This window comes from Microcaecilia unicolor, chromosome 8, assembly GCF_901765095.1.
Source record: "Microcaecilia unicolor chromosome 8, aMicUni1.1, whole genome shotgun sequence".
NCBI classification, from domain to species: Eukaryota; Metazoa; Chordata; class Amphibia; order Gymnophiona; family Siphonopidae; genus Microcaecilia; species Microcaecilia unicolor.
In genome coordinates this window covers 21266585-21284516 of record NC_044038.1, presented here as the reverse complement: position 1 = coordinate 21284516, position 17932 = coordinate 21266585, and the positions used below count along the sequence as shown (strand labels likewise).

At 42.0% G+C, this 17932-nt stretch overlaps 1 protein-coding gene across 5 annotated transcripts in view; it reads right to left on the bottom strand.

The window, feature by feature from the left end:
* The window catches only part of UBE2I (ubiquitin conjugating enzyme E2 I), a 52138-nt gene that overhangs the window by 18701 nt on the left and 15505 nt on the right, over positions 1 to 17932 (bottom strand). For all 5 annotated transcript variants that reach the window (XM_030211001.1, XM_030210998.1, XM_030211000.1 and 2 more), the window contains 3 exons: positions 7137 to 7213; positions 6812 to 6895; positions 1222 to 1294 (listed from right to left, as the gene is read on the bottom strand). In XM_030211001.1, the coding sequence (XP_030066861.1) occupies positions 1222 to 1294; positions 6812 to 6895; positions 7137 to 7202 (223 nt within the window). In that variant the 5' untranslated portion in view covers positions 7203 to 7213. The remainder of the gene's footprint in view (positions 1 to 1221; positions 1295 to 6811; positions 6896 to 7136; positions 7214 to 17932) is intronic.

Below are 17932 nucleotides of genomic sequence, written 5' to 3'. Positions count from 1 at the left end.
TTAAGACCAGCGCTTGGCACTGAACTCAGATATTCAATGCCAGGCAGTTTCCGGTGACCGGCATTGAATATTCATTTTATTTTTGGCTGGTTTAAAGATAACTGGCTAAGTCGATATTCAGACTTAGCTGGTGATCTTTAAACCAGCCAAAGATATTCTGCTTTCTGTTAAACCCTGTTTAATAATCAGCAGCATACAGCCAGTTAAGTGCTATTAAACTGGTCAGCAAGCGGTTAAATAGCATTGAATATCTTGGGGGGGGGGGGGGGGGGGGGGAAGAGAAAGAGCATAAATAGCTTACTACAGCTTGCAGTATGCACTAGGTACACGCTGTAAAGGGCCAGTAAAATTTGTATTGCCTAGGAGCATCGGGTTGCTAAGCTACTGCTCAATCTCCCCAGGTTGTATTGCACAAGGGATGGCACCCACCAAAAATGTTAGTGGCATAGTGTGTTCCCCCCCCCCCCCCAGAAACAAACAGGACTGCCCTCCTTGAATTGAACCCTAACCCAACTAGCCCCCCCCCCCCTTAGTGTTGGGGCTTAGGTAAAATTGCCCTTCCCCCAAAGCATCAACTCCTCTCACCCTCCTACATTTACACTAATCAAATTGGTGGTGGTTAGTAGCATGAGCAGGAAATGCCTACTCATTTCTGGCCTCAATGACCTAATCCAAAATAGGTTTCATCGTTTATGGGTTGCCGGTGCTAATAGTAGTAGCACACGAGAATTGCATACAAGGGCAGCAAGTTCTTACGTGGAAACATGACCCCTAGCAGTAGTATCGCAAGGCTACCACTAGGGGGTCACTGGCATCATTTTGTATTAGGACACAAGTGACGGCAGAATCAAGTGAGCTTCACTCCTGTCCACACCACCAGTTTAAGGTAAGCCGGGGAGGGCTGTCTTATGCCATTGACATTTCTGGCTGGTGCCAACCCCTATGCAAAGCAGAACTAACGCTGGACTAAATGCTGCTTGTGGCGTGGCTTCCAGACAGCGTTAGTCCTTTATCATGGCAGGCTGTGATTCTTGTGGTAATCAAAGTATAGTGAAGACTTGCCTTTTACAGCACCTTGATAACTTCTCCCCCAAGTCTCCACAGGAATCAATTTTGTATCAGTTAACTTTTTTTTTTTTATATATGTTTTTAGTAATATACCTACCTTTGTTATAAAAAATAAAGCACCAATAATAAGAATATCCCTTTCAATTTACTTACATTTAGGGGGTGAAGATGGGTAATCATCCTTAAAAAGCATCCTTAATTTAAATAAACCTCCTTCCCATGGCGTCTAAAAATAAAAATAAAAATCTATTAATTCCAGAATTACAAGCAACTGCTAAAATAGAGGCGAGGGGGATGCCTTCCCTACAGGAATGAGTGAAATAGAAAAGAGATCTTATATCTTATTTGCATCACAGAAAATCTTCTGTGCAAGGCACAAAACCCTCTGAGCACCCATTGAGATGTTTATACTTCAGAACCTCAACCAGTATATTACAGCTGACAAGGACCTAGTAGTTGAAGCACCAGGCTGATATCCAGGAAAGCCCACTGAAACCTAGATTTAAAGCCCTCTGGGGAAAATACCTACTGTACCTCAATTTAACTCACCTTGATCTACTACTGAAAAAGGGTGTAAATCTAAAATAGAAATGTGCACCAATATATTTGACATGATTTTAAGGTGAAAATTGTTCTTTACCTAATAAGTGCATTCACTCTGCCGCTCCCCAGTACCTCTCCACTCATCTCTCCCTACGCCCCCCCCCCCCCCAAGTACTCCGTTCTGTAGATAAATCCCTCTTATCTGTCCCCTTCTCCTCTACTGCTAATTCCAGACTCCGTTCCTTTTATCTTGCTGCACCTCACACCTAGAATAGACTTCCTGAGTCTGTACATCTAGCCTCATCGTTGGCTGTTTTCAAGTCCAAACTTAAAGCCCACCTCTTTACCACTGCTTTTGACTCCTAACCACTACTCACTTGTGGTCCTTTTATTCTCACCTCTTTATTCCTTTCCCTTATTGTTCTGTTTACCTGTCTTATCTAGATTGTAAGCTCTTTGAACAGGGACTGTTTTTTGTGTATGGTGTACAGCGCTGCGTATGCCTTGCAGCGCTATAGAAATGATAAGTAGTAGTAGTAGTAAAAAATAAAAATAAAAAAAAAAGGTTTCACTTCCCTGATTCCTGCTAGACCAGTTCAGACTGATGGGTTACACCCCCTTCCAGCAAACAGAGGAAAAGAACCTGGAACTTTCTAGTGACATCACAGTTAAGGAAAGATGTAGCACTGGAACTTGCCAGAATACTACCGACACCATTGCAGAATTTAAACATGAAAATTAGAGATCCCCCACCAACCAAAAGATTCCTGAAGATCCCTTCTGCAAAGCACCAATGAGCAACAGGTAAATAGAGTGCTTAGGAGGCTGCTGAATGCCCAAGTGGGAACTGGATCAGTCTAGCAAGAATCAAGTAAAGGAACGTTACCAGATAAGACCAAAATTCCTAATCATCCTGCTAGACCAGTATACACCATGGAATGTACCAAAGCTTCAGGACCATGGCCAGGAGAAGACAACCCCCCCCCCCCCCAAAAAAAAAAAAAATGCCACCTTCCCTGGAATGCAAACCCAGCCTGTAGAACTCAAGAATGAATGTAAGGAAGAGCACATACACCACTCAGCAAATATTTTCTGGAGTGACCACCCTGGATGCTCTAAACTCACAACCCTTCTGGTATTATCGCCATTTATACATGGAAATTATCACTCCCTTGAGCCATCTTGAAAAGGCAATTTAGATGTTACCTCATTCTTACATGGCCCACCAAACAAGATAGTCGGACCTAATCATCACCTTTAAATAACGTAGAGCCTATTAATATCGAACTTGAGTACTAGGGAGCCCAAATCTGTCATTCTGAGAAAAAAAAAGCTGGCATATTTTATCAACATGAAAAGGCGAAAGCTCATTGGGCAGAAAAGCAGAACCATACATAAACTAACAGTCTACCACAAAGGTTGAGCACGGATCCCTGGAGGAAAGAGCTTGCAATTCCGAGATACAGCCACCAAGAGCACTACCTTCAGGGTGAAGTCTTTGACCAAAACCCACTTCACCAGCTTGAAGAATGGACCTGCAGAAGCATTCAACGCCAAATTCAGTTCCCACTGCGGAACTGCCGGCTGGAAAGGAAGATGAATCTGCTGTATAAAACCAGATGGAAAACATCCCTCAATTCACCCCCTGTAGCAGGGCAACACTGCTACTTTGACTATAATGGAGCTTGGGGCCAAGTCCTTGATCAAGGTCTCCTTGCAGAGAGGCTAAAATATCCATTAAGTGGAACCCCCACACACACACACACACTCAACCAAACATGACTCAGACACCAGACCCACACATTTGCCAGAGACGTTAAAAAGCCAGTGTGCTTTGAATAATGTTGTGCTTCTTAAACAGACCAGGGTGTATACTGAAAAGAGACCAGGTTCCTCCATGAGAACAAGACCTTGACAAAGCAGCTCCTGAGACAATCACAGTAAATCCCACAACAGCAGCCACCTAGATTGATGTACCACAGCCTGCAAGGTCAGTCTGGCAGGATGAGGATGATCAGACCCAGCTGGTTTGCTATCCTTAGAAATGTGTGTCTGACCAACAGCCAAGGAGGAAAGATGTATAGAGTACACTCAAGCCAAGGGTTGAGCAGTGTATTTATTCCCACTGAACCACTTTCCCTTCAAATGAAGAGTTTAGCTGCCTTGGCATTCTGAAAGGATGAAATGAAATCAAAGACTATATTGCCAACACCTTACCACCAAATGGAAGGCCCATGGGCCCCCATTCTCCTGTATGCAAGAACATACCAGCAGAGAAAATCCACATGCATATTCAACATTCCAGCTATGTGCAACATGATCACCTTCAAGGTGGTCTCTCACCACTGGCAAAGCAGAGATTTCCTGAGCCATGGCCACATTCAATGTTTCTACCTACTTGCTGGTATATGGCTGTACTGTGGCACTGTCAGAGAAACCCAACTGCCTTGCCCTGCACCAAATTCAGCTCCAGGAGAAGACTGCAAAGAGAGATCCACCAACTGGGTCCCAATTACACAGAAGAAGCAGCTGGGTGCCAAAATCTTGTAACTGGGGACAATACTTGGAGAGAAGGGTAAGCTGAAGCAGCCTGATGCGAGCCCTTGCCTACTGTCCAGGAAACTCACTGTGTGTGCAGTTCCTGCTGCTTCCCCAGCTCAGTAAAGCTTTTTTTTTTTTTTTTGATTGGTGAGGAAGGGAACAGCCAGATAACCTGCAGGGAGGCAAGGTGACATGGGATGAGGCACGGACCTAGAGAGGTTTGCCCCTAAGGATGGCTCAAGTGGCCGAACACCCCCCAAGACTCAACTGGCCAAAATTAGCCCAGGAGTAGTCCCAGTCTCGTTAGAATCCAGGAGCTGAAGAAGTCATCCACCACCTGCTAGAGATAAGAGATATACTGGCTGATGGAGGGGCTGGTTATCCAGTATCACTCACTTCAGCTTGTAATCTCTATCTCCACCTGCTGGTAGACCGACAACCCACCAGTTCCTGGATTCATCTGCTGCCTGCACCATGGAAATGCAAGTTAATCCCAAACTAAGATAGATGATCATATCCAAGGGATGCTTGCAGAATTAGTTTTAGCATCCTGTGTCAGAACATCTTTCCTAAACTAGTCTTAAAAACCTGGCCCTCAGGTATCAGAGGAATTGCGAGGATTCTAAGTGACTAAAGTCGCTCTTCAAGTTGCCATTCTGGATCCCTCCTCAAAGTTGGCACAAGACAGCCAGACATCACCCCGGGGAGAAAAAAGGTCCTTGGCCCTGTGGCTAGCCCAAGCCTTGGACTGAAAATGCCTGCAGAGTACACAGAACTCCTAATGTGGATATCACAACCATGCCACAGTCAGGTCCAAGGAGGTAAAGAATTTTCCATGCAAAGACGGGAAACCCATGGAGACACTCAAAGATTCAAAATGAAGCTTAAGACCTCCCCCCCAGAAACCACAAAATATATGGAGTGCCTCCTTCAGCCCAATTTCCCCACCAAAACCAGCTTAGGAGCTGCTTCAAGGTCTTGGCTACCATCCCTTTAGCAGTGAACAACCTGGAGATACCATAAAGATGCTTAAAAGGGGCTCTGCCAACTCTAAAGCCAAAACGAGCTTTCCCCCTTTAGAAGCAATGGGGATGAGACCTCAGAGTAGAAAGAGTCAGCTGCAGATCTTATGCGTCAGCCCCTGCAAACCCCATCTCTTTGGATGAGATTGAGCAAGGGAAGAGGGGGGGAAAAAAAAAAACCTGGTGTGGGGCTCCCAATTGAAGGACAGTCACCTTTGTCAGGAATGAGATTCACATATCAGAGCAGAACATGTGCTATCACTAACTGGCTAAAGGCCTGTAGATTGACTCAAACACCCACCCATATACTCAAGCTAACAGCCACAGGCTGCAGGACCGTGCCCCCCAAGGAGGTAGGCCCGAGGAAAGAACTTCTGCTGCACCAGTCCACACGGCAGACGAGAAATTCATACTAGGATGGTGTCACTGGAAAGTCCCAGGTTTTCCGTCTCTATCTGCTGGACTGGTAGCATCATTGGTCTGGTATGTTCTAGCAGGATAACAGAAGAGTCTTCAGTTGTATAAAGAACATTTAAGGATTAAAAACAAAAAAATCTCCTCTCTTTCAAATGAATCTATTCAACTCTATGTTGGCTCTGAAAATATAGTTACATGATAGCCAAGACAGAGCAGAACAAGGGGCTGTGGCTCACAATCAGTGGCTTTCAAACTGGATGAGCGACAGGGTACAGGATATTCGGTCTGATGTAATTTGCAGGTACTTTTCTTTTTGGACGTGTGAGGAAAAACAGCTATACAGTGGCGTTCCTAGGGTGGCTGACACTCGGGGCGGACCGCCGATGGGCCCCCCCCCCCCGGGTGCATTTTTACCTGCTGGGGAGGGGAGGGTGCCACGTGCCTGTCGGCTTCGCTCGTTCCATGCTCCCTCTACCTCGGAACAGGAAGTAACCTGTTCCGGGGCAGAGGGAGCAAGGAACGAGCGGAGTTGACAGGCGCGAGGCACCCCCCCCAGTGCCGTGCACACGGGGCGGACCGTACCCACCGCCCCCCCCCCCCCTTGGTACGCCACTGAAGCTATGTGAATAGTAGGATGAAAAAAAATAAAGGGGGTATGTGGCATTAAAAAAAAAAAAGAAAAGAAAAAGTGGAATAGCTACAATATTCAAGGCTGATATTCAGCTTCATCTACCAGATTATACCAATGACTTGCGAGGTTCACCTTATAATACTAAGTCATAACATAACACACCACACCACATTCTCATCAATTACAATATACAGTATATGAACTAGCAGATCTAAAAAGCTTCATCAAAAATGAACATACTATATGGCATCACAACCCATATGCCTGTCTTGCAAAGCTGAGAACTGGCCCCCATTTTTTTGTCAGGCTGATCCAGTTCTCATTCCCTACATGGAATTTCAGCACTAATAGGCTTAAGAAATCACAACTACACATGTACATAGGCGCCGGCTAACACTAGGATTGGATCGGCCTGACTGATATACAAGAGCTACTGCGTAGCTTTTTCTAACACCCATGGAAAGAAGTTAAACAGCCAAACAATTCACTAAGAGCTAGGTTGTACAGTTCCCAGATGTATAAATAAACTTTCATAAAACAAATGCACCTGATAAACATTTATAAATCAATGCCAAATAGAAGCCCTTACCCCTTTTTTTCCTGGGATAGCACACTCCCAGTTCATCAAATTCATTGTGCCATCTGGATTCTTTGTTGGTACTGCCACAAACCCCTAATTAAAATAGGGGGGGAAAATCCAAACTTTAGTAAGTTTGTAATTACAGCTTACGCATAAATAAGTAGTTTTGAAATAAGACCTCTGTAATTATTCCATCTTGACTAACGTGTTCACCTTCCATAATGCAGTGTGGAAAGCCCCCTTCAAAATGCCTAACTTCACTGAATCAAAGTCAGCATCAGTTTAAAGAAAATGACCCCTCCAATTTACACATACGAAGCTATGAAGCACTTACAAATGGATGGTCTTTTCGCCAAGCTTTCCTCTCCTGTGCAAGCCTGCTCAGGGCTATACCAGACATATTCAAAGTCCCTACAGAATATAAAAGGAAATAAAATGGTTTATTTTACATGGCAAAAATGTCTGTTCATTTTGAAAGCATAAAAAGGAGGCAAATTATTTCAAGTCACTAAGCCTTTAATTAAGCATGAATGATTTCTGCTCAAAATACTAAGACAGCACATATTACATTACCAGCAATGGTTGAAGACAAATTTGTAATCTCTGCATACTAACTCCACCTAGTGTTTCTTATCTGGGTTACAAGAAACAGCTGCAGTTTCCAAGTTTATTCAGAGCTTCTACCCTGCCCGTCAAGTTAATAATCAGAACAGCTTACATAGTAGTACAAATGAGAATAAGAAAATAAGAACCGACAATAGAACAGTTGGTGAAAGAGGGGGAGAGGGTGAAAGAGGGGGAGAGGGTAGAACTACAATATTGATAGGAAAGCGGAAAGGGGGGGGGGGGGGAGGAGATAATAGGTAGAAGGTATAAAATTCAAGCCAACTGTCGGTTGAGACAGCGGGGCAGAAATATTGATAGGAAAGCAGAAAGGGGGGGAGGAGATAGTAGGTATGAAACTCAAGCCAACTGTCGGTTGAGACAGTGGGGCAGAAATATTGATAGGAAAGCGGAAAGGGGGGGGAGATAATAGGTAGAAGGTATGAAACTCAAGCCAACTGTCGGTTGTGACAGCAGGGCAGAAATATTGATAGGAAAGCAGAAAGGGGGGGGGAGGAGATAATAGGTAGAAGGTATGAAACTCAAGCCAACTGTCGGTTGAAACAGCGGGGCAGAAATATTGATAGGAAAGCAGAAAGGAGGGGGGGGAGGAGATAATAGGTAGAAGGTATAAAATTCAAGCCAACTGTCGGTAGAGACAGCAGGGCAGAGTCAGTCGTAGTTAACTGCTGGAGGGGAAAGCAGGATTCTGAACTGTTAGGGAAGGGAGGGGAGGGGGGAGAGGATTGGGGGGGGGGGTAATGGTGTGGAGGGTTTGTATGGAAGTAAAGGGGGGAGGGGGGAGGGTGGGAGAAAAATGAAAATTACATGTTTGGCACTTGTTTTGTGCAGATTTGACATTCTTTTTTTGTCAGTTTTTGTGTGGAATGTTTTCTCAATTCTGTGGTCACGATATTTTGTATTGTATGAGGTTGTGCCAATAAACAATATTTTATTTTAAAAAAAAAAAACTGCTGGAGGGAGTGACACAATCTAAGGTAGTGGGGCAGTTTATTCCAGAGGTATGGGCCTTGGGCCTAGAGAAAACTGTCATGCGACTATGAGCATGAAATGATGGGACAAGAAGATTTTGTTGGAATGATCTGAGAGATCAGTAGGGAGTCTGGTGATCAGAAAGTGTAAGGGGTTCCCCAGAAGTACAAATCTTGTAGACCAAAAGTAAGATTGTAAAAGATCATGCGATGTGACAATGGCAAAGTCTGCAGACTTGAGGAGAGGGGTGACATGATCACGTGTCCTGTAATGACTTTAATGGAAGTATTCTGTATAACCTGCAAAAGGCTTAGATCTTTAGCTCCAATCCTTTTAGAGAGAGCATTACAGTAGTCCACACGATTAATAACTAGTGAGTGGATGAGGGTAGTGATAGCAGGGAGCCTAGTAACTTCTACAGTGTCGGCAGCAGCCCTTGACCCAGGCCTACCTGCATCAAAATGGCTTCTGGGATCTCTGGCAGCAGTCTTACAAAAGTAGTAGTTCAAGAACTTTCCATAAAGACAGGACATTAAAAAATTACATGCATGGAGTGTGATTAATGTATTGAGAGCAAACAGCACCAACTCTTCTAGGAACTACAAAAAAACCCCAATTAAGTTTATACTTACCGGTCCTTTATGAATGAGCTACACAATATTAATTTTTCTATCATGAACTAAATCCGACAGTAGACCTAATTATTTTGCTAGATGGATGCTCAATACTGACTTTCTGAAATTTGGTAACTAGGCGTCATGGTTGACTCCTCTCCGAGGTCATTTAAAAAAAAGTTATTAAAATTTAAGCTGTGTATTTCATAGAATGTGGGATTTACTGTTTTACATACAATCTTGCAGAATTTTGTTCTTCTACATTTGAAGACTGCAATTCATTGCTTATAGTCCTATCATATATCCTGAACTCTTTACAGATTGCCCCAAACTCTGTTGCATATTTAAATTTCTCGTACTTCAAAGTTTGACTATATATATATATATATATATATCTCCTCAATACTGATCTCTTCATTGTTTCCAACTGAGATGAGGATTCAATTTAAAACAAAAAAAAAAGTGTTGTCTTTAAAGAACACCATTATAAATGACGAGAAAAAGCCACAAAAATGTCAAAATTTGGAACCAAAAGCAGGGGGGGGGGGAAGAAAATTTTTTTCCACACATTAATTCTTCATAAAATATACCATACTATGACCTGGGGAAGTCTCAAAGCAATTTTACCAACCCAATGAATCACAGGTTGGGATAATTGTCTTTTTGCGGGATATCAGTCGCAGGTCAAAAAAAATAGATAAAAACCTTCCTGTCAGTCCAAATTTTCAAATTTTGTTTCAATGCAGACTTGCCAAATAAACCTATTTTTTAAATGTATAAAAATAGATTTGCCATCCATCTTCATGGGAAAATGAAGCAGTAATATCTCTCATAATGACACTTTTCTATAGCAGCTGGATCTAGACAGGTGCCCATTTCACTAAGGCTTCATCAGGGGATCAAATCCAGCAGTCACCTAAGGAAAAACAAGCCAGCATTTTGGATGTGAATCCAAGAAAGACTTCATGCATTCGTGCTGCTTCCCCCATAAAAGTGAAAGGAAAATGGCGGCAGAGTTTTTCCTAATAAACTCACCCCCTGTTGACATATATATTCAGCAGTAACGATAATTAATCACAAAAGGCTATGGGGAATTGTGCTCTCATTTCACAAAAAAAATACTCCAATCGACATTAGTGTTCAAACCATCAGTAAGTTTTAACTGAAAAATCCATTGTTGCTCCTGCTGCAATAGCAGCCTGTCCATATCGCCCCTACATTTTGAAGGAAAAATGTTATCACTAAACAAAAAATCTTTAAAACTGGGACAATGTTGTACAAGAGGAGCACCCAATTTCATATGCAGGACACTAGAATGATTCCCCATAGCCTTCGGTGATTGCTTGTCTTTACTGCTGAATGTTTTTTTTGAAAGATTAAGATTTACGTTCAAAATGCTGATTTGTGTTTTTCCTTAGGTGACTGCTGGACTCGATCCCCTGATGAAGCCTTGATGAAGACGGGCACCTGTCTGGATCCAGCTGCTAAAGTGTCACTATGATACTACCACATCTGGGCTCCTGTAAAATGTCCTATTTGTTGGTATTATGGCCAAATATCAAAGAAAACTACAGCAAGATTAATTTTCAAACTGAATAGATACACTAGTGTTACATCATATCTTATGAAACTACACTGGTTACCCATAGCTGAAAAAAAAAAATCACATTTAAAGCCGCCTGTCTAGTCTTTCACATTCTGAAAGGCACCACTTCTGAACTGCTGATCAACATCGCATCCGTTTGCGCTGTTCAGTCCCACAATCTAAAAGAACAATTGATCCTAGCTCCAATATTCTACAAGGGTATCCAATTTCAGAAGATCTTCAATTTGCTTTTCCTGGTATCAGGGATCACACTATGGAACTTACTACCCTCTGGCTATTAGAACAGAGTCTAACTACCTGGGCTTCCGGAAGAGGCTAAAACACCTTCCTCTTCCCAAAGCCTGCTAGATAGTAACATAGTAGATGACGGCAGAAAAAAAGACCTGCATGGTCCATCCAGTCTGCCCAAGACAAACTCATATGTGTATACCTTACCTTGAATTTGTACTTGTCCTTTTCAGGGCACAGACCATATAAGTCTGCCCAGCAGTATTTTTACACACTTAAAAAACAAAAAACAGAAGTTTATTGGGCAACTTTGCATTGAAATGATTTTCACTTATATACACTGTCAGCTAGCACATTTGCTTATTTCTGATCTGACGAAGAAGGGCAACCTTCGAAAGCTAATCAAGAAATGTATTAAGTTATGTCCAATAAAAAAGGTATCTTATTTTCTTTTCCATGTTTTATTTTGTTTGATTTCTATTGATAACATTGAAATGAATAAAATTTGAAAATCTGGACCATTGACTTGAAGGAGGGTTGTTTTTTTTTTTTTTTAATCTGACTGATATACTGCAAAGACAATTATCCCAACCCGTGATTCAGTGGGTTGGTAAAAATGCTTTGCGACTTAGAGGTCTTTTTCTCCTCCTACTTGGTCATGGTATGGTATGGCATAGTTTTATAAACGAAGAAATAATGTGTAATCTCTTTTTTTCCCCACTTTTGAAGTCTTGTCTTTAAAGTCATTAGGAATGAGGCTCCTGCCATTTTTATCTGCTTCTCTCAGGTTGTATAAGCCACACAAATCTGCGGTCAATGGATAAATATTTACTTGAAGTTCCCAGCTTTCAAATGGTCTTCTTGGAATTTGCTCATCTACCTTCCAAGTTATTGGTCCAGTATTATGGAATTTGCTACCTTTAGATTTACTTCTGCAATTTAGGAAACATCTTAAGACTTTTGTGTTCTCATAACAGCTTATTTAATTTAGCCTGAAAGGACCCTGGATAAAGCTCTGTTTTACGTGGTAGTTTATGTTATTCTTAATTGTGTATGTTTTATTGTAATCTAGTGCGAACAGAGGAATGAGCAGAATATTAAAATAATCCGGTTATCTGAAAATAAAAAAATAAACCATTACTACTAGACATCATGGCACAGGTACTCAATATGTCAAAGAATTCATACTGCATTATTTTAACAAGGATGGCTGCATGATCAGAAGCCTCTGTGTTTCAGCTTAGCAGCTCTTGTTATGTTAAGGACAATCAGTGTGCAGGACTAGCTAATCTCAGTCACTGGAGAGAGAGAGGGAGGGAGGGAGGGAGGAACCCATCAACCTTTACTGACAATCTTCTCAAAAGCAAAGCAGCACAAGAGATTATCAACTAAGGTGAGAGGCTATTTCCCATATTAGAGCTTGGGAAGAACAGAGACTATAAGGAAAGTAAATCTGAAACAAGTGGAGGACCTAGCTGAACAATCTGCTACAGAAATAGTCAGAATACACTACGAGTTAGATTTCAGTAGATGGCGCTTAAAATCAGTGTTCAATGCTATTTTGTAATAGGCACTCAAAGATGAGCATCCATTATAGAATAGCATTAAGTGCTGATTTCAGCACCCAAATTTGGGTGACAGGACTTATGTCTGCTGAAACTAGGTATAATTCCCAATGCCCAAATTTAGGCACACAATCCCAGTAGTCTATAACACTGCATGCAAATTTTAGGAATGATCCTGACCCCCCTCCATGGCCACATCCCCTTTAGGTTGTGTGCTATGGGATATAGGTGTGCATTGCCATAGCAAGATGTACACAAATTCAAATTAGTGCCAATTAGCACCCAATTCCTGGCACTAATTGGCCTGTTGGACAATTTAGTTGGGTGCACATCTTGAATTGGTGCCCAATTTCGGGGGCCATATATAGAACGTGGGGGTATATCACTGCCTACAGGGAGGACCTACAGCTGCTTGGATGCGCAGAACCCTTTTTTTTTTTTTTTTGTTAAGTATTAATTTGTACTGCAATTTGAAGAACTTTCTCTCCTTACTGCTGCCCACTTGTGATTTCACTTTTACTTTCTGTAGCTTAAAAAAATAAATAAATAAATAAAAAAAGATGGGTGGTGACCAGTAATGTCAGGATTCACAGGGAAAAGCATAACCAGCAAAGGGGGAGCGGGGAAAGTAAGAAAAGAATGTTTCTAATCCAGAAAAGGAGAGGCAATAGAGGTCTATATATCACAGCAAAAAAAAAAAGTCAAGGAACAGAACAGATCTCGGTCAACGTTCAGAAACCACAGAAATTAAAAATAACCCAATGTGGCCACGCTTTGCCTATCAAGGGGCTGCGTCAGGGGATTTACTTTACACTACTAGGGTTCCTATGGGCACATACACCTAGCAGTGATTAGCATCTAGCAGCACTAAATCACTAGAAGCAGTTTTGTTTTTTGAAACTGATCATAAAGAATTTGTGCAGCAGCCGAGAGTGATTCGGTGCTGCTACCCTGTTTCCCCGAAAGTAAGACCTAGTAGAGGTTTTCCTGAAATGGTAGATATAAGGCCTCCCCCGAAAGTAAGACCTAGCAAATTTTTGTTTGAAAGCAGGGCCGCCGAGAGCCGGACAAGGCCGCCCCCCCCCACCCACCCTCCGTCGCTCCCGGAACTAACCTTAAACGCCTCCTTTCACCTTTGCAGCAAGCAGCAACAGGGCAGACCTCTCCTTCCTTCCGTGCCACACCCTCGCGGACGTTACGTCAGGTGAGGGCGGGACACGGAAGGAAGGAGTGGCCTGCCCTGCTGCTGCGAAGGTAAAAGGAGGCGTTTAAGTTCCGGGAGCGACGGAGGGCGGGCGGGCCAACCCCAATGTTTCCCCAAAAAATAAGACAGCCACTGAAAATAAGACCTAGCGTATTTTGGGGGGCAAAAATTAATATAAGACAGTGTCTTATTTTCGGGGAAACACGGTAGATGCAAAAGCATATCTGCCCATAGGGACCCTGGTAGTGTAAAGTAAATCCCCTGTCACAGCCTCTTAGGAGGCAAAACGTGGCCACGTTGGGTTATTTTTTTACTAAAGTTTTGTTCTTTAATTAAAGATTTGCTGTTAGGAAGCAAAACCCATCTAGCAGGGCTCAACATGTAAAGAATGCATCGGAGACATCAGGGAAAGCAGGGCCTTTGCACATGTGGCACCAAGGCCCCCTCCACTAGTATAAAAGAGTGGTACATCTCCAGAACTCACTAGTATGCTGTTTGCAAAGCAGATCTGAAAGACACTTCAACATTGTTAAACATCCCATTAACCAAAGCCCAACACCCACATGATTGCCCTACAGTGTTCCCATGCATTCAAAAGTTTTAAGAAACCATCTAAAATACTGGACGGGAAGGTTTACAATGGTTTGAGGGATTCCTACAAAAAAAAAAAAAAAAAAAAAAAAAGATCGTATCATCAGGTAAAAATGAATGTTACATTGCCCTCCATGGATTTCAGAGTGCACCTTACCACAGGGATGCCCGATCTCCCCAATACTGTGCAATGTCATACTAGCACCATTAGGAAAGAAATTAAATAGCATAGAATTTAATGGAACAATAGGCTACGACAAAAACTAAATAAGAGAAAAAATAATTCCTGGTACTATCACCTCTTACTCCAATTTCACAATTGACCAAAATGTCTATCCTAGTGATACAAAACTACAAATTCTAAGAGTTGTCATCTTTCTTTCAATGCCAATTTCTTGCATTAAATTGCCAAAATGGTCGAGACAATGTAGAAACTAAAAGAGTTAAAAATTACTTTAAGAATTCATTTAGATACTCTCAATTAGACTACTGTAATGCAATATATGTAGGAAGAAAAAAAACCCCTATACTTAAATTGCTTCAGACAGCACAAAATACTGCAGCACAATTAATGGGGTACCAAAATTAAATAAAGCCACTCTTTTACTTACTGCACTACATCGGCTTGAAGTCTGGTTGGTGTACCCTTTCCTTGCAGCCTACTTTCTTCTAGAATTTCTGCACTTGAGTTCATGCTTCTTTGACTCAAGGGGCTAATGGGCTTACCCTCGTGCTACCCTCAAAAAGAATGAAACATGCAATTTGCTAACAAAATGGCTAACACAGACTATTGGGGGGGGGGGGGGGGGGGGGGGGCGGAAACGCTACAGAAAGGCCTCAAAGCTCAGAGATAGCATCGGTCTGACCAAATGAGTCAGTTTTCCCCAAAGAATTCCAAGATATTTATCAATGGCCTCAATAAAATCAAAACTTTTTGAATCTTGATTCCATCTCCTGAAGCAGAAGGTTCACAAAACAAGTGGCCCTTGTCGAGGATTTGGACAGCTGGAATATGTTTGTGTGTCACAGCACTGGAAGATAGCGCTCCTATGCGTCAAAGTAGTGGTTTTGACTATCTAGTATGGGGACAGTGCCTCTTCAGTCAAGCTAAGTATCTGTGGAACTGTATTTTGGTATAATTTGTGAATTACCAGTGGTACTAATTGGTATTAACGAGGATTTGATGTGAAAATTTTTTGGGGTTTTTTGATGATTAAAATAGACTGTGGGTTTTGGCTATTTTTCTCCATTTTTGGTTGCTCTTTTTTCTGGAGTTTGATGATTAAGGCCAATGATAATATCTGGGAATTCCTTTGGGACAACTAACATTTGCTCAGACCAATGGTCTGAGCTTAGAGGTCCCCCCATTGTCTGTGTCAGTCATTTCATTAGCAAACTGCATGTATCATTTTTTAAAAAATATTTTTAAAAGTTTGCTACCCCTTGTGTATTTTACCCTCTCACGGTTCATCTTCTAAGAGTAATGAGCTACCTAAGCCTGTTTCATTTGCACATAATGCTGAACATAAGGATGCTTTCTGAGGGAGAGGTTTTATTAGTTGATATTTGGAAAGTTGCATGCCTCCTAGTCCTAGTATTTTTGGAGAGAGTAAAACTATTCACATCCACCTGTTCCATCCATTTAATAGACCTCTATCATATCTCCCCCCAGGCTGTTTCTTCTCCAAACTGAAGAGCCCTAGCTGCTTTAACCTTTCCTCATAGGGAAGATGTTCCATCCCCTTTATCATTTTTGTTGCCCTTCTCTGCACCTTTTCAAAAAATTCTGCTATATCTTTTTTGAGATGCGGTGACCAGAATTACAAACATGGTCACACCTTGGTGCGACACAAAAGCATTATAAACATCCTCATTTTTGTTTTCCATTTCTTTCCTAATAATACCTAACATTCTATTTGCTTTCTTAGCCACCACCGCACACTGAGCAGAGGGTTTCAACGTATCAATGACACCTAGATCCCTTTCCTGGTCAGTGACACTTAATGTGGAACCTTACATTACATACCTATAGTTCGGGTTCCTCTTTCCCACATGCATCTCTTTGCAGTTGCTCACATTAAGCATCATCTGTCATTTGGATGCCCAGTCTAATGTCCTCTTGTAATTTTTCAAAATCCTCTTGCGATTTAACAACTTTGAATAACTTTTGTGTTGTCAGCAAATTTAATTACCTCACTAGTTACTCCCATCTCTAGATCATTTACAAATATATATTATAAAGCAACTGTCCTAGCACATACCCCTGGGGAACCCCACTATTTACCCTTCTCCATTGAGAATACTGACCATTTACCCCTACTCTCTGTGTTCTATCTTTTAACCCTTCAAAGAAATGTAAAGGACTGGTAAGGCAAGATTTGAAAATCCAGATACACAATACTGACTGGCTCACCTTTAGCCACAAGTTTGTTCACCCCTTCAAAGAAGCGTAATGGACTGGTGAGACAAGATTTCCCTTCACTAAATCCATGTTGGCTTTGTCTCATTAATCCATGCTTTTGAATATGCTCTAATTCTGTTCTTTATAATAGTTTCTACCATTTTGCCCAGCACCGCCAGGTTCACCGGTATATAATTCCCCAGATCACATCTGGAACCTTTTTTAGAAATCGGCGTTACATTGGCCACCCTCCAATCTTCCGGTACCATGCTTGATTTCAAAGATAAAATTACATATTACTAACAATAGTTCTGCAAGTTCATTTTTCAATTTTATCAGTACTCTGGGATGAATACCATCCAGTCCAGGCAATTTGCTACTCTTCAATTTGTCAAATTGCACCATTACATCTTCCATATTTAGAGAGATTTCATTCAGTTTCTCCGACTCGTCAGCTTTGAATATCTTTTCTGGCACCAGTATCTCTCCCAAATCTTCCAACCAATGCTTTTACCAGCTTCTTGCTTTTAATATACCTAAAAAATGTGTGTGCTTTTTGACGAAGCAATCCCTGAACATGTAGAAGCCGGAGGGGGATCTCTGTCCAGAAGCCGCACAAGATCTATGTACCATGGTTTCAGGGCCAATCTGGGGTCACCATGATCATATCAAGCCACTCTTTTTAGAAGACTGCCTACCACTGGCCAAAGGGAAAACAGAGCAGATTGGAATCTGGCCACTCCTGAAGGAGAGCATCAAGGCCCAGCAAGACCAGTTCTCAGACAACTGAAAAACTAGGGCACTTTGGTGTTTGCCTTTGTTACCATCAGATCCAGATGCGGGACACCCCATTGAATGCCCTCCCGCGGGAGGTGGTAGAGATGGAAATGGTAACAGAATTCAAAAATGCACTGGACAAACAAAGGAACCTTGCTTAAAAGGAATGGATCCAAAGCAGTTTAGAAGAGATTAGGTAGGAAAGCCTGTGCTGGGTAGACTTCTACAGTCTGTGCCCTGATCAAGATGAAATAGATTTGAATGGGCTGGTGTGGAGCAACTTCAGAATTTTTAAGTCAGTGCCGGGCAGATTTCTATGGTCTATGCCCTAAAAATGGCAAAAAAAATATATATCATATGTAATGAGGTATCTTGTTGAGCAGACTGGATGGACCATACAGGTCTTATCTGTCGTCATCTACTATGTTACTATGACATGCATTGCTAGATAACTCCCACTCCCTCAGGTCTAGCGAGTTCCTGCTGAAGAAACTGGCTTCCACATACAGAAAGCCCGCAACACAAGTCGCTGATAGGCCGAGAAGATT